The following is a 21,577-nucleotide window of genomic DNA, read 5'->3' as shown; positions in this document are numbered from 1 at the left end:
TGCAATGTAAGAAAAAGGTTAGCAAAGTTCAGCTGCAGACAGCTATAATAAATTTGGCATCCTTCAAACTGTCTCCTAAGGAGCGATCCTAATGACAGGCCAATGACACACGCACTAAGGGAATGTGACAAGAGTCTCACTTGGGAAGCTGTTGCTGAGGAAACTGAGGAGAAGGGGCTGCAAGGACCTCTGGTGACCAGGCTGAGAGTCTCAGATGTGGTGTCACACCCACCTGTCACCAACAAAAACCATCAGTGGGTCAAAGGGGCAGCAAACTGCATGTATCAGATTCGATGATTACACAGAGACAAGGTTATCTGAAGGAAGAATAGCAAAGTTCTACTTCCCAGTTTTGTTTTCTTTGTTTTGTTTTGTTTGTTTTAGAAGAGGTTCTAGCTTTTCATCTTCTGTCAATTTCAGTAACATTATCCGTGCCTACAGACAGGAACTTCAGCCGCCCCCAGAGACTTGAGATAGTGAAAAAAAATGCTCTTCAAAGATTACTGGAGTCACAAGGCACTCCAGTGGCCTCTTGAACTTTTGCTCGTCTGAAAATAAAAGGCAGATAACCTTTTATCTCATAATTGTACACAGATCACATTATACTTACTACTTGCATTTGGACTCACTTCCTTCCCACACACTTCTATCAGTTTCTCCTTCCTAAAATGCTATTTTGCAATGCCTTCTATTGCCTGCATTGTGGTTCTTCAATCATTTGGTCATTTGTTTATCTTATTATGCAACAAACATTTATTGAGCACCTACTGTGTAATAGGCACCTTCCTGGGCATTAGAGATATAGAAGTTATCACTGTCCCTGATCTCAAAGAGCCAATTCTAAAGGCAGCAAAGGTGAAAAAGCAAACTTGCTAGTCAGTTACTGCAATAACATTATATACTAGTTATTTCACAGTACGGTGATTTACAAGAAGAATTTATTCTATTTTTTAGATTTATTTATTTATGTGAAAGTGTTACACAGAGAGAGAAGGAGAGGCAGAGAGAGAGAGAGAGAGAGAGAGAGGTCTTCCATCTGCTGGTTCACTCCCTAATTGGCTGCACCAATCTGAAGCCAGGAGCCAGGAGCTTCTTCTGGGTCTCCCACGCAGGTGCAGGGGCCCAAGGACTTGTGCCATCTTCTACTGCTTTCCCAGGCCATAGCAGAGAGCTGGATCGGAAGTGGAGCATCTGGGTCTCAAACCAGCACCCATATGGAATGCCATTGCTTCAGGCCAGGGTGTTAACCCGATGCGCCACAACACTGGCCGAAGAAGCATTTATTCTTGCATTGATGAGTGTGCAGATGAATGATGGTTTGACAGATCTAAGGCTGTGAGTCAGCTGAGCTAGGCTCCAGACTGTGAGTCCACTCAGACCTCCCCATGGGTTCATTCTGGGGCCCAGGTAGAAGAGGCATACTTTTCTCATGACAGGGTATAAGCATAAAGACCCCCAACAAAACCACAGAAGCACGTTTAACATAATGTCTGCTGACATTTGAATAGTTGAAGCGGGTCACACTGTCAAACTCAGCCTCATTGGAGTGGTCACATATATTCCAGCTGCTTTTGCGCACTATAAGGTCACATGGTAAAGGGAGAGCTTGAAGAAAAATAATCCAATCGACCACACTAATGATGACAATAAAGTGTGACAGATGGTACAAGAGAAGCAAACATTCAACGTTCAGGCTATAGAGAGACGTTTCAGAGGAGGGATGTGTCAGTGAGGGTTCTACCAGAGAAGCACAACTATTAGAATCAAAAGACAGATGATGGATAGATGGAAGATAGATGATTGATGATGATGATGAAGATAGATCGATAGATGATTGATAGATAATTTGTTACAGGGATTTGACTTTACAGAGGTGACACTAGGTTAGGCAGTCTCTACCAGCTTTTTCAGTACATCTGCTGCTGGCAATTCAAGTGCATTGGCCAAAGGTGGTAAGGTACAGACGATCAGGGGCCAGATGAACCCCCCAAACACAAGCTAGAGCTCCTTGGGGGATGCACTGAAACACTTGTTGGTTCTTGTGGCCTTTGCCTCTGTCAAGTTCTTGTGACCTCGATGATGGAGCTAAACACATGCCTGGCCCAGAAGTCAGAGAAGCCCAAGGAGGAACCAGGGGAAAGCAAAGCACCTGCAGGCCCAGGTGTAGCTTTTACCAAAGGAAGCAAGTCAGCAGGTCAGCAGCAGTGTGGGCGCGCGGCAGGATGACTGTTGCTTCCCTTCTGTCCTTGCCTTCCCCCCAGAGTCTTCCCGCTGGCTCACTCTAACTAGAAACATTCTTTATACATTTTTATTAATATCAAAGAACAAATTCCACGTAGTTCATGGATACAATCCTAAGAATATGATACTTCCCTTCCTCTCTCCCACCCTCCCTGCTCTCTCTTTCTCTCCTTTCTTTAATTTTTGAAATGACATATTTTTAATTTACTTTATAGTCAAAGGATTAATGCTCCACTAAATAAAAATTTTAATAAGTAAAAAGTTAAAAAGAGGGGCCGGCGCTGTGGCGTAGCAGGTAAAGCCACCATCAGCAGTGCCAGCATCCCATATGGCTGCCAGTTCGAGTCCCAGATGCTCCACTTCTGATCCAGCTCTCTGCTATGGCCTGGAAAAGCGGTAGGAGATGGCCCAAGTCCTTGGGCCCCTGCACCCATGTGGGAGACCTGGAAGAAGCTCCAGGCTTCTGGCTTTGGATTGGCACAGCTCTGACCATTGTGGCCAACTGGAGAGTGAATCAGTGGATGAAAGATATCTCTCTCTCTCTCTCTCTCTTTCTCTCTCTCTCTCTTTCTCTCTCTCTCCCTCTCTCCCTCTGCCTCTGCCTCTTTCAACTCTACCTTTCAAATAAATAATTCTAAAAAAAAAGTTTAAAAATCACTGTTCAGCAGAAATATAGACAAGGACTACAAACCATAATCAAATCAAAAAATATTCATTTCACTCATATATAGTAAATTTTTATATGCTGTGTATTTTAACTACCACAAGCCAGAGAAAAGCTGTGACCATTAATCCTTTTGGGTCTGGCTTGTTTTACTAAACATAATGATCTCCAGTTGTACATGATGTAATATTATTCAGCCATAAAAGAAAAAAATCCTGACTAGATGCAATGAGATACATTTCTTTTAAAAGTAAGTTGTGGGGTCTGGTGTCATGTAATAGGCAAAACTACCACTTGCAATGCTGGCATTCCATGTGGGCACCAGTTCAAGTCCTGGTTGCTCCACTTCTGATCCAGCTCCCTGCTAATGCACCTTGAAAAGCAGTGGAAGATAGCCGCAGTGCTTAGACCCCAACACAGATGTGAGAGACCTAGATGAAGCTCCAGGAAGTTTCGGCCTGGCCCAGCCCTAGCCATCGTGGCCATTTAGGGAGTGAACCAGTGGATGGAAGATCTTTCTCGTGCGCTCTCTCTCTCTCGCTCTCGCTCTAATTCTGCCTTTCAAATACAATTTTAAAAAAAATCTTTAAGTAAATAGATAGTAAATTCTGGAAAATGTAGTTCATCCTAGTCAAGTGAACACTTACAAAAACTAGCACAAGAAGTGTTTAATTCAACTACTAGAAAGAATAAATTAGGAAATGCTTTCAGGCAGATGTCATGTTTGAACGGAATCTTGAAAAATGAGCAGGAGTTAACCAGGAAGGAGGAAAGACACTTTAGGCAGACCCAAAGCATGAGAAAGATAAGCCTAGGAATATGGAAGATCCTGGCAGAGAGACCCTACAGACAGAGCCACGAGGAACACACCTGTAGTCCAAATTGGGTTTATTTAACTTGCTACAGCAAAGGAAAATATGTGCCAAGGATATGATAGGGCATCATAGGTAAATGGAGTGGGAAGGGGCTTACTTTTTAATAGGGCCGGTGCTGTGTGATTCTCAGATTTTAAGGTCATGGAGGTCAGTACTATACTGAGTATTATGAGGAAGAACTGGATATGGTTACGTGCCAAACTATGTCCTCCCCCAAATTCATATATTGAAGTCTTTATCCCCAGTACTTCAAAATATGACTGTATTTGGAGATGGGGCCTTTAAGAAAATAATTAAGGCAAATGATGTCATAAATGTGGAGCCCTCGTCCTATAGATTAGTGTCCTTATTAAAAGTAAGAAGGCCTGGTATTTGAATCCCAGTTGTACCACTTCTGATCCAGCTCCTTGCTGGGAAAGCAGCAGAAGATGGCCCAGGTATTGGGCCAAGATTGGCCCCTGCCACCCACATAAGAGATCTAGATGGAACTGCAAGCTCCTGGCTTCAGCCTGGGGAGTGAATCATCGGATGGAGGATTTCTCTCTCTCTCTCTCTCTCTCTCTCTCTCTCTCTCTCTCGTTCTCTCTCTGCCTTTCAAATAAATAAAATAAAATAAATAAATCTTTGGAAAAAAAAGGAAGAGACACAGGGATGTGTAGGCACACAGAACAGGCTGTTCACAAGCCAGGCAGAGAGGGGGCTGCAGGAGAAACCACCTTGCTGACACCCTGACCTTGACCTCTGGCCTCCAGAGCAGTCAGAAATCAGTGTCTGTTGTCTAAGGCACAAAGTCTGTGGTATGTTGTTATGGCAGCCTCAGCTGACTAATGGAGTTATCTTGGGAGTTTTTAATCTAGACAGTGGAAAGGTTAAAGCAGGGCTAGGGTTGTCACTGGTAAAGAAGTGGTTGGAAGAAGTGGGGGGCTCTGTCATTGTTTTTGTGGTTGTAGTCTCCTTGTCTTTCATCCCACCATGGTCTCAAAGCCTGATTGTTATGTTCTGTGAGAGTCTCCTTGGGAACATCATGGTCCACCTGTCAGCTACCAGCTGCTGGGACTGTTTTTCACCTTCTCATTGGCATATTCAGAGATAATTTTTATCTAATGATCCAGAAATGACAAAGACTTTCCATCATTTACTATGTTGAATCCAGATTCCGTTGCCTGTTTTTTCAAGATTTGAGGTGTGGCCTCACTCTTCCAGTGTCTGTTTCTCCGCCCTTGTCAATCCATGCTGTATTCTTCGGGGTTGATTTGACTGTCCCCCATATAACCTATCTTCAGACCAGTGTCTTGCATGAGAGATTCTAACACTTTACCACCAGGTCCTATCCAATGGAAAGCATACTTCTTCCAGATTCCCCCCAGTCCTGTCTAGCTAGGAAAGTCTTTCGATTCCTCCAGTCAGCTCTTGTCATCTCTCCTTCCTAGGAGCTCTTTTAGCTCATAAAATCCCATAGCAGTGAATTCTATATTGTTCTTTGTTTCGTATATGTAAGTTGTTTTTTTAAATGGGTCCTAAGTTCTTTGCAGTCATGTGCCATGTCTAGTGCTCGTTTGAATCCTCAATAGTGGAATTCGGTTTTAGATAACTAACATGATAATATCTTTTTTAAAAAAAGTATGGCGTGTTTGTTTCATCATGGGGTTTCTTTTTTTTAAAGAATTATTTATTTATTTATTTGAAAGTCAGAGCTACAGAGAGAGAGAAGGAGAGGCAGAGAGAGAGAGAGAGAGAGGTCTTCCATCCGCTGGTTCACTCCCCAACTGGCCACAATGGCCAGAGCTGTGCCGATCTGAAACCAAGAGCCAGGACCCTCCTCTGGGTCCCTCACACGGCTGCAGGGGCCCAAGGATTTGGGCCATCTTCCACTGCTTTCCCAGGCCATAGCAGAGAGCTGGATTAGAAGTGGAACAGCCAGGACATGAACTGGCGCCCACATGGGATGCAGGCACTGCAGGCAGCAGCTCCACCTGCTAACCCACAGCACTGGCCCCCCTTTTTTTTTAAGTGGAACCATATTATGACATCTCTGTATTTCCATTGCTACTGAGATGATGTCCTCGACTTCTGCTTATGTGCAGCCAGCCAGTATTTTTAAGCACCTATTTTTGTGCTCAGTGCTTTGAGATTTAAGCCAAGTCCTGAAGGATACACAGAAATAAACTTAGTGAGGGGGTGAGGACCAACGGAGAGTTTTGCATGAATAGGAAGCAGCATGAACTAAAGGGCAGAGGCAAGAGAAATTACGCATTTGAGAAATGGGGAGTCTGGGATGCAAAGAGCATGCTATGCCAGTTGAGAAACCCTGAGACAGGAGTTGGAGATATAGGTGGGTCTTTTGAGCCATGTTGTGTGGCTTGGACTTCATCTGAATGACAAGGGGAAACAACTGATGGGTTCTAAGCAGGAGACTGCTATAATTAAATTTCAGTATTAACTGTGGCTGAAATGGGTAGCATGGGTTAGACCCAGAAAGACAAGAGTTAGGGACATTCCTCAAGCTATAGTGGCTTGGAGTAGGATAACATAGATGGTGGGAGGTAGGAACATTGTGCAGGAAATATAGGTCAGCTGATTTCCAATGTCTTTCTGGCAATTTTTCTCATATTGATTCTTATTTGCATCTATTTACATCCATCAAATGATACTTTAGTTATGGATTTTAAAATGGACACAAGGTGTTTTTGATTTGGGTGCTAATTACATGAAGATGTTCAGTCTGTGAATATTCATTGAGCTGAATGAACACTTACAGGTACTGTAAATATATAATATATATATAATATATATAATACTTAATATATATATTAAATATATAATACTTAACTAGAAATGTTTAAAGGTGTAAAACAAATAACCCAGCAAATTACATTGAGTTCTATAATTCCTTTTAAGTTTTGGAATCCTTATCAGGCAAAATTCACAGACACCTTCAACAACTACTTTTGATGTTGCGTTTTGGAAATACTTGGATCCAACCTGCCTGTTGAAAGCATATAAATTTGTTCTGTACCACTGCTTTGCAGACCTGAAAGTTGGATGCAGTCCCCTGCTTCTGCCCCTTCCCCCTGTATTTTTTTTTTTTTTTAGGTATGAGTTAGAGGAGATAGTGAAACATAGCCTGGCAAAAGTTTATTTCTGTCCCAGAAGTTAGGGCAAGCAGCTGAACGTTTGGCCAGTGTAAGTGAAAGCAAGAGTTTTGTCTGTGACCTCTGGGGTCTGCCTCAACTCCCTTCCCCTGGTCTCCTTTCCAAAAGAGTGTGCAAGCACAGAAGTATCTTGACTCTGAAAACTAGGCTGCCTGCTAGGGTGATTGTCCCAGTTCCCAGCTGGTTTCTGAAACTTTTTAAATGTTCCTGCCTCTTGTTTTGTACTGCCCTGCTTTTTCATTTAGCATCCAAACAAATAATTGATGAGATCATAGATGGCAAGGTAACTCATAACTTTCTATGAGAATATTTTCTCTCTCTAACTAGGTCTAAATGCTTTTGTAATATGTTTATCCTCTCTTTCACTGGAGCATCTTCCTTTGCCTCCTCCTCAAGTTTTGATTCCCCCCCAGGGTTCTGGTCTTGGTCCAACTCTCGTTTTTCATCTTCAACCCTCTTCCTGGCTGATCTCATCCTCTGCAGTATTTCTAACTGCCTCCTCCACTCGGAAGATCTGCCTGCAGGCATCGCAAGCTTAGTTTATTCTCGGTGGAATAACTTATCTTCCCCATCTACACTACTTTACCTTTTTTGGTGTCCTTCTCAGTCAATAGTATCATCATTTGCCAAATTGTCCATGTTGGAAACATCAGAATGATCTTCAACAACTCCCCTGCGTTCTTCATTCCACCCATTTAGTTGTCCACATCATGATTCTACCACTAAAATATCTTCGAATCCGCTCTCCCAGTGGTTACCGCCTAGGCAGTGTGGGCTAATGAAGAGAGCTAAGCTTCACTCCATCTCTGCCACTTAACTGCATTTGCTTTGTTAAGAAACCCTGGACTTCTCTTAATTTCCAAGGCCCTGGATTCCCTCAGAAGTGTAATATGCACTTTTGGGGCTGCTCTGATAACTTAGCGATTTCATCTTAAATGAATCATCTAGGACAAGCCAGACAAATAAGCAGCGGTCTACAAATAAAAGGACCTCTGTCCCAGGCCTTATCATCTCTTACCTGCTTACTGGCTTCCTCACTGCCTTCCTCCCTGCTTTGTGACTCTTCCCTGTTATTAGTTCTTGCTTGGTACTGAAGCCAGAGTTACCATTCCAGAGTGGAAAACCTTTAATGGATTCTTGTTGCCAAAGTCTTTAGTGTGGAATGCAGTGGCCTTGCTCACTAGGCCCAAGGCTACTTTCTGCCTTGTCTCCATTACCCTCTGGCCTCTGGGAACCTGCCAAGAGCTCTCTTTTTGAAGACCATGACTTAGTCATGTTCTTAGAAGAACGTTTATCATATACACCACAACAGCATTAACAGACTTAATATGAATAGAGAGGTCAAAGTAATGTTTAAAGTCTATCCTGGTAATGTAAAACAAAATAAAATTTAATGCACTTTAAAAAGTGAGGATACAATTCATTAGGAACTGATTTAAGGAAATGTATGTGGCATTGAGTAGCATGTACTGTTTTGTTTTGAATAGTAGGCAGAGGAAGGGCCTAACAAGAATGTAACTTGGATATCTCAGTGAGGTGAGAGGGAAAAAGAATGAAGATAGTAAGGGAAAAATGAGGAGAGGCCAACACTTGGGCCAGAGGCACAGTTAACTGAAGAGCTGTATACCTGAAATACACTTGCTCCTAGAATAAAAGAAGCAAAAGTGAGAATGACTTCTGATTTCGTGTTCCTGGCCATAAGGACACACTTGCTTTTTCCAAGATACCACAAAAATCACCTTCCAACTCCGGTGACCCCTGATTCTGAAAATCGTGTTTACTAGTCTCGCTTTCAATGCTCAGTCTTACCTGCCTTCAACTTTCAATCTGAAGCTTGAGTATTTACTTGAAAGTAATCAAGGAAATAGTTTTATTACTTTAATGTCTATGTAACAATACACAGTGCTTTAAAGTTTAAAAAAATATGAAAATGATAAGATTCTCATTCCATCTCAAGAAACATGTAACGTCATTAAAGTTAAGAACAGAACCTTCCTAATCTTTCAGTTGCTCCCAGCTTCTAGCCTAATGACTTGACAACCGCTCCTCCTTGAGCTTGCTAGGTATTTCAGAAACCGAATAATACAGCTGTCAGCTACTGAGGCTAAGAAACTTAACAAGAAGAATATCTCACAAAGAAATCCAGCCATTGAGCAAATGTTTATTAGGTCTCTACCATATGCCACATGTTGTTCTATAGTGGGGTTGAAATGGAGAAAGTTCTTTCTTTCATGCAACTTAGGTTCAGATGGAGGAAACAGATAATAAACAAGTAAATAACTTAATTTCAGAGAGTGACATAGAAAGAAATGCAGTATGTAAAGTGCCTGAGTATTCCATAAGAGCTATAAATGTGTTGTGACAGTTTCAAAATCACCTTTCCTAGACCATCTGGGTTTCCTTTTCATCCTGTCATATAATCACACAAATCCTCATCTTGGTCTGACTTTCCAGAAAGGAAAGCGAATCTGTTCCACCCATGGTCTTTGTTAATGTTGTACTGTTTACTTCTTAGGATTCCCTAGGATCAAAACCACCAAAGCAGAGAGAGCTCCCGATTTCCGAAACTCTACATCGACAGGTAGGATGCATATACAAGGGTCAAGTGACATAGTCTCCCTGAGGAAAAAATGGCAGTTTGAGCTTGTGCATATGTCTCCCTTAAAAACAGCAATAATCCACTTGTTCCATTTTCCACACAAACATTAATGCTTAACTTGTGTATGTTCTCCAGTGGCTTTCTCGAAAGTTCCCCATCTACCTGCTGAAAAATCACCACTCGGTTGTGAACATGTTGTTGCCTATGTTATAAGAGTTCACAAAACAAAGCTAGTTGTTTCCTCAACTAGGCTATTTATGGTAGTCTATGAGGGTCTTCCCAGAAGTTAATGGGGAATGGAACTAAATATATGTTTACTTTGGTGCAAAAATTTTTAAATCCATGCAGTTTTTTTATAGTACACATTTTTCTTGGACTTTTGACGATCCCTTGGATACATGGATTTCAAACATTTTTGCTCCAAAATGAACTTAGAACTTTTGAAATGCCCCACATCTAAATGAGAAATTCTTTACTTCCTTATTTTTGTCAACAGAGCCTTCTGTACCTACATAGAAATAACCTAACCCTCTAAAGCCAGTTCTTGGTGTCTTCTTTCTTTTACAGCCAGCAGTCCTTATTACTATTGATAATAATACCTCTTGAATGTATCTAGTACCTATTTTCAAGTGGCTTCATGGAGTTGTAAGTACTCCATAATTTATTATTTATACCTCCTTATTGAGAAATATGCACTCAATCATTCTAAGGGGCTCTACAATTATGATTTCTATGTATTCATCCATCTATCCCTTCATCCTAGTAAACATCTCATTTTGAAAATGAGGAAATGGTTCCACAAATTGTGGAAGGAATGTCCACTTGGGATGTAGGGCTCTTGGGAATGGAAGACTTCTCTCTCTGTCTCTCCTTCTCTATGTCTCTCTCTCTCTGTAACTCTGTCTCTCAAGTAAATAAAAAATAAATTTTAGGCCGGCGCCGCGGCTCACTAGGCTAATCCTCCACCTGCGGCACCAGCACCCTGGATTCTAGTCCCTGTTGGGGCGCCAGATTCTGTCCCGGTTGCTCCTCTTCCAGTCCAACTCTCTGTTGTGGCCTGGGAAGGCAGTGGAGGATGGCCCAAGCGCTTGGGCCCTGCACCTGCATGGGAGAACAGGAGGAAGCATCTGGCTCCTGGCTTCGGATCGGTGCAGCACCTGCCGTAGCGGCCTTTTGGTGGGTGAACCAACGGAAGGAAGACCTTTCTCTCTGTCTCTCTCTCTCACTGTCTAACTCTGCCTGTCAAAAAATAAAAATAAAAAAGATAAATTTTGAACAATGTTGTTGAGTTCCTACTGTGTGTCATGCATATAGTATGCTGCAAATCCATTTCTCTTAGACCTTGATCATTGCTTCATATTGACTTCAGTAGTTTTCTGTGTATTCTTAACACTCTCCATAACGACATGGTATGTTTCTTAATTAAACCCAGCAATTCTCAGTGTCTGAAACTAACAGCTAAATAGATGTAATGTCCTTGTTGCCTCTTCATCCAAGGATTTCTCTTGTAGGGTGAGGATTCAAGAGGCAGGTTAGATTTTGGTAGTGTGCTGCCTTTCATCAAAGGAAGAATCTGTCCTGCCAGGCCCCACCTCCCTATCATACTTCATATTATATACTTCCATTGAATTGCTTTCTATTTTTTGCAGTGTAAATGTCAAAATGCAAAGGCAAAGCAGAGGAAGGAGAAAAAAAATCGCAGTCATTAGTGTTGTGTTTGAGAATTTGGCATTTTATTCTGGAAATTACCTATATAATTTACCTATATAATTTACCTTTAAAAACTTTTTTGAAGCTCAAATCTAGAAAGGTTAAGAAGCTGGATGATTCTAACTTCATCACTAGTATTCCCATATTGCAGCAGTTTTCCAGTTTCCTTGACTAAATTTGCATATTAGCTAAAAATTTAATCTATATAGTTAAGAACTTGTTTTTGGATATACAGGGCATCAAGACAATGTAAGTTTTTGTTGATGTTGCCATTCTTTGTTAATTGCTGCTGAAATTTTTTGAAACTTTCCCCTACAAACCAAATTACTAGTAAAGAATACTGTTAAAGGTTAACTCATATTGTAGATGGCTTTGAAAAACATTATAATTTGTCTATAAAGTGGTTAGTCTGTATAGTCTCAGCTCAATCTTCATTTGAAATAAAGGAATTTATGTGGTACCAGAATCTAGCACATAACCCTTTTACTTATTTTTCAGTAATTTACCATCTATCCTGTAAGATTACTACTATAGTAATATATGGTAAGTTCATGAAAAATTGGGTAAAAGTTTAGAAAAGTATTAAATTCATTATACTAAATGCTCCTTAAAAAACACATCATGGGATGGGACATTGGACTTAGTGGTTAAGATGCCTGCATCCCATATCAGAGTACCTGCCTTCAGTGTCTGACTCCAGCTTCCTGCTAATATAGACCCTGAGTGGTCGTAATGATTGTTCAAATAATTGGGTTCCCCATATGGGAGACCTGGATTGAGTTTCAGGCTCTGTCTTTGGTCAGGCCCAGCCCCATTGCAGACATTTGAAGAGTAAACTAGTAGATGGCATCTCTCTCTCTCTCTCTCTGCTTGCCTCTCAAATAAATAACAAACAAACAAAAAAAAAAAAGCCAGATTTTGGTCCAGCAGTTCAAGTCCTGCTCAAGAGCCCAAGAAAGCAGCAGATGATGGCCCATGTGCTCAGGCCCCTGTCCCCGTGTGGGAGACCCAAATGGAGTTTCTGGTTCCTAGTTTTGGCCTGGCCCAGCCATGACTATTGCAACTATTGGAGAATGAATTAGCGGATGGCAAATGGAGCTCTCTCTCTCTCTCTCTTTCTCTTTCTCTACTCCAATGCTGTGCCTTTCAAATAAATATCGAAAATAAGCAAACACCATGCCTTGTATCTGTGAATCGCTGTGCACAATGGGCTACTGGGCTGCACTGTGGGCTGAGTTCCCCTAAGCTTGGTCCTTGTTACATCTTCTGTAGATAAGTCACTGGATCTTTCTGCACTTGAACTTTTTCAGCCAAGGAGGTAAGGGTACCTGCTCTGACTGCCCCAGAGTGTCATTTAAATGAGCTGCTAAAACACAATATCTTAAAAGAAATTTTTCAGTGTTAACATCTGTGTCACCCAATGTCTGGATTAGACTAAAAAGTGGGCTCCCCCACATATTTGTTGAGTAAACTACAAGAAGGATTTTTGAAAATAGAATGATCCTTTCCCCCAAAGTTCCAATGTTTAAAGGTAAATCCATTCTTTTTTATGTCTAAGTCTTTTTATATATTTTTAATTTTTATTTTAATTTTAATTAGTTTTTAACATTCAATGTGATTTATTGATACAATTCTAAGAACATAATTATGTTTCCTTCCTTCTTCCCTCTTTCCATCCTACATTTTTCCTTCTCCCTTTTTTTTTTTGTTTTTGAGAGAATATATTTTAAATCCACATGACAGTAAAAAGAATTCCTACTTTATTTAACAAATATTTATTAAGTACCAGCTATATAAAGATATTCTATTGGGTCCATTAAGAAGTGCAAAGACTGATTCAATGTGTATTTGGGGTCGAAGAGTTACCATATAATATCTAAGTGTTAGAAATAATGTGACTTCTTTCTCTCCACCTACCTTTTTAACCTCAGGTTCAAAACATACAATTGGTAGACACAAGGTCCTCAATTGTCATCTTAGTGGAGTTTGGACAACCACTCAACTCTTTCCTCAACAGCTTTCTCATTATCAAGGTCCCTAAACGAAAGGAGAAAGCATAGAGAGTGGAACATTGTAATGGCTTGTTCAGCTTCAGTCATTACTACTAAAGATGCATAACTCATTTCAATGCAAGAATAGCCACATTTGCCACAGCCCTGGCTTCCAGTGCTCAGAATCTATTTACAATTAAAGGAATGCATCATTGTTATGTGTTAGTCTTTCCCTTGTAGTGTAGCCTGTTAGAAATTATAAGGCAGGATGCAGGGAAGGGCTGTGTATCTGAGCAGCATATTTTTGCCTTTCTCTACTAGACAAAACCCATGGCTAATGTCAGTCCAATCATTCCACTTTTTGTTAATATTTGTGCTGGCTGAACACACCCAGTTTCATTACAAGCTCTTTATGTGCTTTAAAACAAATTAGCATTCGTTGCCCCCATTTAACTGCCAGAGCAAAGAGCACCCCAGAGAGGTTAAGAGACTTCCGCCCCAGCGCTCAGCACAGTCACAAGGGGAATAGGCTCACACTCTTATCTCCTCAAGGTCTCTCTGGCTCCAAGCTCATTTACATGACATTTTTCTTACTTCAAAAAAAATCTTAGATTTCGTATGATATCATTCTCTGGCAAGGTCATTCATTTTTATATGTGCACTCCCTAACTTTCATATGTTGTTGTGAAACAAGGATATGTCAAAGCAGGGCTGTTTTAGGGAACAGGCTCTTGTTTCATAATTTGGCTTTTGTCAAGTGATTCATCATGTCTTTTTAGTAACCTTTAGACACAGGGATGGCAACTGCTGTCCTTTGCTTATTTTCCTCAGTCCAGTGGATACACTGAGCAAGATTACTGTGCAGCAGAAATTGAAGAAATTTCATCTCCTTCTCCTTTCCCCTAAACATTTTCCATTCCCTAGTCATTGCTAAAATCACCTTAGAGCTCAGAGATCAAGCAAGATGTTGAGATGTGTTCCAGATCTTCAAGTAGGTGGGAAACTGAGTCCACGACTCTTTTATTCACTCTGTCACTATCCTGACCAATGCTTTCCTGTGCAGATCGCTGCTGACATGCCTAGCTAGGCTGATACAGGATGGCAGTGACACAGTATTCAGTGACCCGGGTCTGTTTTGAGCTGTTCAGTTGGTGTTCCATCCTAGCTGAGAGCATCCTCAACTTCCGGTCAGCACACACTTCTTCGAGTGGTGCTTTCACTTTTGGATGACTGTGCAGTACGTGGCATCCAATCTTTTGTGTGTGTGAGTGTGTGCATGTGTGGGTTTCAGTTGATATTTACTTGGCTAATTTGCATGGAATCTTCTAATTCCAATAAACAGAAGTAAACTGTGTGTTTCCCTGGTTAACTGTATATGCAAAACCCAATGAGTATAATGAAGTAGGGAAGCAGATTTTTCTCATTGGCCTTTTGAGAATGATGCTCTTGTGTTGATTAGGGCTTTAATGTGGCCAAGCAATCTTTGTGTTACCATTCTCCTTTCGAGATTCTGCTTCAGGTGAATTATTCTCTGATTTACAGGAACTCTGGTGAACACAGAGTTAAAATATCTCCAGATCCCCCCCCCCCAACTCTCTATCCTCTGCATCCATGACCCAGGGTGGGGCTAAGGGTCTTGACCTTGTCACTCTTCCTGAGCACAAGAGGAGAGGAACAGATGAACCCAACTGTGAATGCAGTGTCCCAGAAAAGAGAGGCAAAAATCCTTTTTAGCACGCTGACCTCTCCAGATCTTTCCTTAGTCATCTGCAATGCTTGCGATAGTTGGTAGCAAAAGGAAACTGTGAAATTGGTTTTGCTATTAGGTGTATAAGAGAAAGGTAAATGAGTTGTTTATTTTTCTCTCCAATTTTTTAAGGTGGTAATTAGGGGAACTAACACCAGCCAGGCTTGAGCGAATGCAAACAAGACCCCTATAGGCAGCACAGTGTATTAGTGTAAAAATATGCCTAGACAACATAACTTGTCAGAGAGGATTATTTCTACTTACTGAATCTGCAGGAGCCCCTTTGCTCCTACTATTCAGCATTTGACTAGAGAAGAGAGTGTGTGTGTGTGTCTGTGTGTGTGTGTGTGTGTGTGTGTTGGGGGGGTAGAGAGAGAAAGAGAAAGAGAGAGAGGAGAGGGCGCATTAGTGAGCAGCGACTGTGGCATTGATGTTTGAGCGCACTTCTGAACTGGCTTTTGTTGAGACTATCAGTGTAGAAGGCATGCGCTGTCCCAAATCCGCTGTTACTATGAGAAATGAGGAGCTGCTTTTAAGGTATGTTGTTGTGTCCTTTGTTTTTAATGTATGCTTTCCTAGTTTCTGGAGCTGGCCAAGACGATAATCATACTCCGAATGAAGTAGCTTCCTTATCCTAGAAGAGAAGGGGGAAAGAAAAGAATCTAAAAGAGAGAGGGGGAAACGGAATCGAGACCAAGAGATTGGGAGAAAGAGAGAGCGAGCTAGAGAAAGGAGCAGGACTGCTGTGTGCGAGTTCTATTTGTACTAGTTGCCTTTTGAAAGCAGATCATGTATTTGCTCGCCGCTATTCATGAGTGGCCAGTGGATAATTTGAAGGGCTCTGAATCTGGCACTTGGTTTGTCTTTTCCTTTGCAATGTCTAAGGCTCTTTCATTATTATGCATTCTGCATGGAATAATCGCCGAAAAAGGAGCTGAGGAGACTCCATATTAGACTTGCATTCCAAATACCGCTCTAATCTGGACTTAGCCTACCTAAATAGTCCTCCCGGGCTACCAGGTTTGGATCACTTTATCCTGTTTGCCAAAATGTGTACCTGCTCGAGACCTCTGTTCATGCATGGCGTCCTGGGTCCCCGTGTTTGGCAGGGAAATATTTGTTTCCTGCATCTGTGTTGGGGTTCTATCACATACCAAGGAGGAGGCACCACTGACCTTTCGGAAAGCAGAGAGAGAATTATGATAGAATTGGCATCCTGCTTTGAAAAATGTAGTCTTTTGTTTATTTGCTAGCAGACATCGTAGCACTGAATACATCTTTGGGGCTGACAATGGGACCGGGTGAACAATGGAGCTGTCAAACTAGCTTAATGCATGTCTGGGGCTTTTGCTTTTCTTTTTTTCTTTTTTAACACCCTTTTTATCTCCTATAATCTTGTTTGTATAGATGGTACAGAATGAAAAGCTTTTATAGCTGCTTGTTTGTGTTTTTATGCTTTTAAAAATTTAGTATCTACAGTTCATGGAGCTCTTTACATTTTGCAGCTATGTTGGTTGGATTAAGTTAGAGATTTATTGCTTACCTCTCTGTTAACTAAAGAAAAAAAAACTTATTGATTGAGAATGCTTGTAATGCCGTTATCATTCTGGCAAATACCTTATGATTAGACCCGACTCTATACTATGGAATGCTTGGGGATTCTGAATTTGCCATTTGATGAACTTATGGGACGTGCCATAAAAGAGAAGTTAAAAGGGATATTTTTAATGTTTAAGTACATTATAATTTATAGTCTGAACCTCCCCCTTTGGGCATCCATGTAGATAAAGAGTAGAGAAATTCAAGGACAAGTGAAGACTTTTTCCCATCACAATTTTGGTGGCAAATTATTACTATACAGCCTATTAAGTTGTTAAGTAAAATTTGGTCTCTGTGGGATATATTGATTTTTGATTTATGCCTATATCCTCATAAAATGCATTTCTACTCAGGAAAAATGTTTCTCACCTCTTCAAATACCTTTCATTTTGTAAGATAAACACTCATTTCTAGGGTGAAGGCAGTGAGAATTTAGAAAGAGAAAATAGAAAAATCTGTTTCAAACTTCTCAAATATTGAAACCAGTCTTATTTCCACATTAGAGGTAAAAGAACTGGCCCTTGAATACTGAAGGAAAACTGATTGACAAGAACATCATCCTAAGGCTGATTTCCATGAAGAATATATCTTATCTAATGTTTTGCTTAATTAGCTGCTTGTGACAAAACAATATATCAAAATGCATTAGTAAACTTGGAAAGATTAGGACTTAATTTTAAATAACAGAAAGAAGTTCGCTTTAAAAGGTAAATTTTTGAAAAATATATTGAGTTGCAGGTGTTTCCTTTTGGATTATATTTTAGTGCAAATTTGTGATGTCCCCAGTAAATAAGGAACAAGATGTATTACTTGGGAAAACATGATTTGGAAACATTAGCTATTTTTAAGAGTTTGAACATGAATTTCAAAATGTTTAATTTCAGCTGAAATGTTATGAAATATTTAATGCAGAATTACTGATACAAATGTGATCACCTTCTCAAGTACTGACAATATTGACAATATTTTTAGAACCAAGCTGCACCCAAAACATACATATGTGGTATAATAATATTTTTAAAGTTATCCATTGTGAAGGGAGAAGATTTTAAATGCATACTTATTTTCTCTCACTTCCTATGGGATCTGAACTGCTGGTTCCATCGGGTATACGTATAATTGCTTTTAGGATGAGCTCATAAAAAGTAATTGGTGAAGCTTTGGATCTGAGACTGACCTGCCGTTACTAGCACACCCAGATTCTGCTTTCATGGGAAATTTCTATTCCAAGACAAAGGTTGCCAGCTGATTTCTTGTGAATTTCAAGAAAGTCGTCTGTCCTCTCTAGCAGCTTGTCATTAGCCCATTTCAATAAAGAAATCTCCTGGAAACCTCCATGTTGAATTTTTGACTGAATTACCAATTATTTAACTGTGATGTATTCATTTTGATTTCCTGGGTGATCATAGTTAGGTGCAGAAACAAGGGGAATCTCTTCTTACTTGGCTTACTTCTCTGTTGATTTGATCCATTACCAGCTTCTAGAATTTGGACGACCCCACCCCACCCCACGTTCCAGCATCCATCAAACAGCTGTCTTTTCCTTTAACCTGAGGGAAAAGGTGTGAGATTCCCAGGAGTTGGCAAACTTGTCTACATGTATTTCCACAATAGTAACAAGATCTGTAATCTGTATCCTGCTACAAGCTTCTGTTGTGATGATCCCACTGGATGGAGTGACCGAAACAAATGTCAAAATAAAACTTCATTCTAAGCCCCAACCTGCAGAAAAGAAATCGCAGAAGAGTCAAACTGGGACAATGGTTCCTTTCAATAGAGAGTAATGACTGCTCTCAAAGTCTCTTCACACAGGAGCCTAGGGAATATTCACGTAGGGGTATTCAGCAGACCACAGAGTGAGATCTGTAATCTCAGTGCATTAAAATTCTCTTTTACTTGTTAAAATGAAAACTGACCGTTTTTGGTTTTGAAAATATAAGTATAAACAATTGCAACTATCTTTCTGGGGCTGAAAAATAAAGAGGAATGTTTTATTAATATTCATATCTAGAACTTTTAGCAAGTGTAGATTGTGCTTGTATACCTGGGAAGTGATTCAAAGAGTGAATCAATACTAATTATTGTAATCAGGGGGGTTAATTAGGTGAGAATGTGGCTGCTGCAAAGTTCATTGCTCACAGCCCTGGAAACACCCAGGTTGATGAAAAGAAAGGTGAATTCAGAAGGAAGGATGTTACGTGGGAATGATGGCTCTGTAGTTCAGGCGTCAGAATTTGTAGGTGAAAAACATACCTTGATTTTTTATAATTGTGGTAGTGAGGGCATTAGGAAATCCAGCTTAGTTTCTGGTGTAGAGATTTCTGTGAAAGTCATTAACAGAATACAATTTGTTTAGAGGCATCTTCTGCTCCATAGCATTTATCTGTACTTCTCTGGGGAGGGTAACGAGTTCACTCAGCGGCAATAATGCCTTTCTGTAGCATGTTTATTAGCCTTTACTGCATTTCTGTCTAACATTTTGGTAATTCCTGGGGAATGCGTTGGAGAGGATGGGTCCCATTTCATAAAACTATCAATTGCTTCCCTAAGTGTCATGGGGTTTGGGAGTTTTTCTTAACTACCAGTGACTTTTATTTTGTAGACAAGACAGAGATGTGGAGGGGATTAAAACTTGTTGCCTTTTACCTAGCTGATATTGGGAAGAGGGTGTCTGAGGAGGGAAGACATGGGTGAGAGTGCAATGCTGCTACTCATTCAGAATTACAAGGAAGTGTGCATTCCAGAGCTCAAGTGCTTGTCCGATCAAATGGCATCTACCTACAGATATTAGACTAAGATGGAAGCAAGATGGGAGAGGAGGAGAAAGGGGGAAAGAGAGAGAAAGGGAGAGGGAAAGAGACTGAACATGCAGTAAACTCAGAGATGTGGCTGCCTAACCTTGGTCTGGGATGAAGTATACGTTGTTCCCAAACTTACCCTTCAAGGAATGTCATTAGTGATTATCACCTACAAGTGTGCTGATCTTGACCTCAGATTTCTTCCGTGTGATTTTCCCTGCATGTCAAGACTGTCCAAGTTCCCAGGAAATGGCCTCTGTGGAGAGAAGGTGACACAAGCCCAGAGTGACATGTGTTCTGAGGGCAACATGAGCTCCTGCCACCTCAGCCCGTTTGGGTTGACCTGCCCGTGATTGGCTGTTCAGGATGGTGATGAATCACTGGGGTTTATGAAGCCGGGTTGCCAGCATTCCCCCGGAGAAAACTTAAACAGATTTTCCTGCAAAATGACTAATTTCAACAAATGTTGTCGTTAGGGTGAAGAAAAGCTTGAGGTTTAAAGTTATGAGGCTGATACACCTGCAAGATTGGTGGCATTTTTTTCCCATCCTCTTCTTAAGAAAGCTTGCAGCTGAAGTCAGTAAAAGCTCTGGGTTGGAACTTACAGACAGCATGGCTGGCTTCTAGCAGGTGTGTGCACTGCCTTGCCTGGGCATAGCTGATTCTCCACGCAGAAACCAACAAGCTGCTCTTTACCACTGCTGGAAAACTGTCCAACTCAGTCACACCAGGGCTTCAGGCCCTGCTATGTTTCTCATGTCTTGCTTATTGAATGCATTGGTCTGGGACTCCAGCTCTCTTTTGGGGTGTGTAAGGAGTTTACCTGCACATTTATATATGCTCTAAGATCCTGGCTGTAATTGAAACTCACTAAGTTGGTGGTGGGTGATAGGACCTCCTGGCCCATCAGTGAGAACCCATTTTGACCTTGTCTTTCATAACTGACTTGATAAAAGGACATGGGAACCACATTCCACACCCACAAGCTCTAAGCCTGCTCTCCATAAACCTTAACCTTTCTCTTCCCTCAGGTTTGGTTGCAGAGCCTAGATTTATCAGTGAAAACTCCAATGCTACAAAGAATAATAGGGTGAAAACTAGTTTTCTCTTGTTCCAACTGCCTGTTCTAATTTTCATCAAAGATTAGGAGGGGGGAATGTTAGGATAGAATTAAGAAAAAAGGATAAAATTTACTAATGGTTTATTCTATGTCTAGCACCACACTTTGTGGTTACTTTTATCTTGTATCATTTAGTCCACAAAGATATCTGAAAGTCAGTGGTAGGTGTTATTCCCATTTCAAAGGTGAAAAAACTCGGACTGAGAGGGGTTAAATCATGGGCCCATAGACACATAGACCTGTGGTGGTTGGGACTGGCACTTTGGGAACCATAGCTTCCTCTGGTACTGGTTTCTACTTTAGGCTTTGGTTAGTGCAAGCCTCCTAGTTTTTACCAGCGGACAATTCAGTAAGAAGCCATCATCTAGGATCTGTGGTCAAACCACTGCTCAGAGGTTAGCATTTCAGGTGCTCAGGCCTTCCTAAATTACCGTGTGTTTAACCTTCCTTACTGTCCAAAGCTGTTTGGGGAAGAGTCTCGGAAAAATGGAGAATGGTGATGAAAGAGAAAGAATTGGGGAATAAGAAAGGCAAAATCCTTGAAAGCAATTTTAGCTCCTGAGTTCTAACTTCTCTCTGTGTCTTTACTTCATTGTTCGATCTTGGAGCATCCTATGCCTCACTTCTCATGGGCTTTTATCTGTATAATGGGAACAAACATTGGAAGGGATATATTTATATTATATATATTTATATTTTTCAAGCATTATGAGATGAAAATGTGGATTTTTATGTGTATCAATTTCCAAAATATGCTATACTGCAGCCCATCAATCAAGCAACAAATGTATGTATTGTGTTCAATAAAAGTCCTCGCTTGGGCCCTCAAGCAGCTCACAACACTCATGGGACAACAAGAAAACAGTGGGTGAGAAGGCATCCAGTGTTAAATTGCAGAGAAAAGGGAGTTGAACTGGGCCTTGAAGGAGGAGCAGCGTGGGAGGAGTGCAGACGAAAGGGAAGATGTCATTAGAACACCAGCGTTTATGTTTGTTATCAAAGCAGAGCAAGACAAAACCCTTGCCTTAATCACCTTCCTTCCTCACACCCCACAGCCATTCACATCCCTCCTCTTGAACCT

At 40.9% G+C, this 21,577-nt stretch overlaps 1 protein-coding gene across 17 annotated transcripts in view; it reads left to right on the top strand.

The window, feature by feature from the left end:
• Positions 1-21,577, top strand: part of CELF2 (CUGBP Elav-like family member 2) — a 939,267-nt gene that overhangs the window by 556,380 nt on the left and 361,310 nt on the right. For 6 of the 17 annotated variants that reach the window (XM_051820873.3, XM_070055758.2, XM_017347667.4 and 3 more), the window contains one exon: positions 9,448-9,513. The exons of 5 other annotated variants lie outside the window; for them this stretch is intronic. Coding sequence is in view for 6 of the 12 variants with exons in the window: in XM_017347672.4 (XP_017203161.1) it covers positions 15,410-15,516 (107 nt within the window). In the remaining 6 variants the exon portion in view is untranslated. Of the gene's footprint in view, positions 1-9,447; positions 9,514-15,363; positions 15,517-21,577 lie in introns of those variants that run through there. 6 more of the 17 variants (XM_017347672.4, XM_051820876.3, XM_017347671.4 and 3 more) reach the window with 3 other exon arrangements.

Source organism: Oryctolagus cuniculus, chromosome 13, assembly GCF_051225735.1.
Source record: "Oryctolagus cuniculus isolate XC-2025 breed Fujian yellow rabbit chromosome 13, ASM5122573v1, whole genome shotgun sequence".
NCBI lineage: Eukaryota > Metazoa > Chordata > Mammalia > Lagomorpha > Leporidae > Oryctolagus > Oryctolagus cuniculus.
Note: the sequence above shows the minus strand (reverse complement) of the source record. Positions and strands in the feature narration are given on the sequence as shown.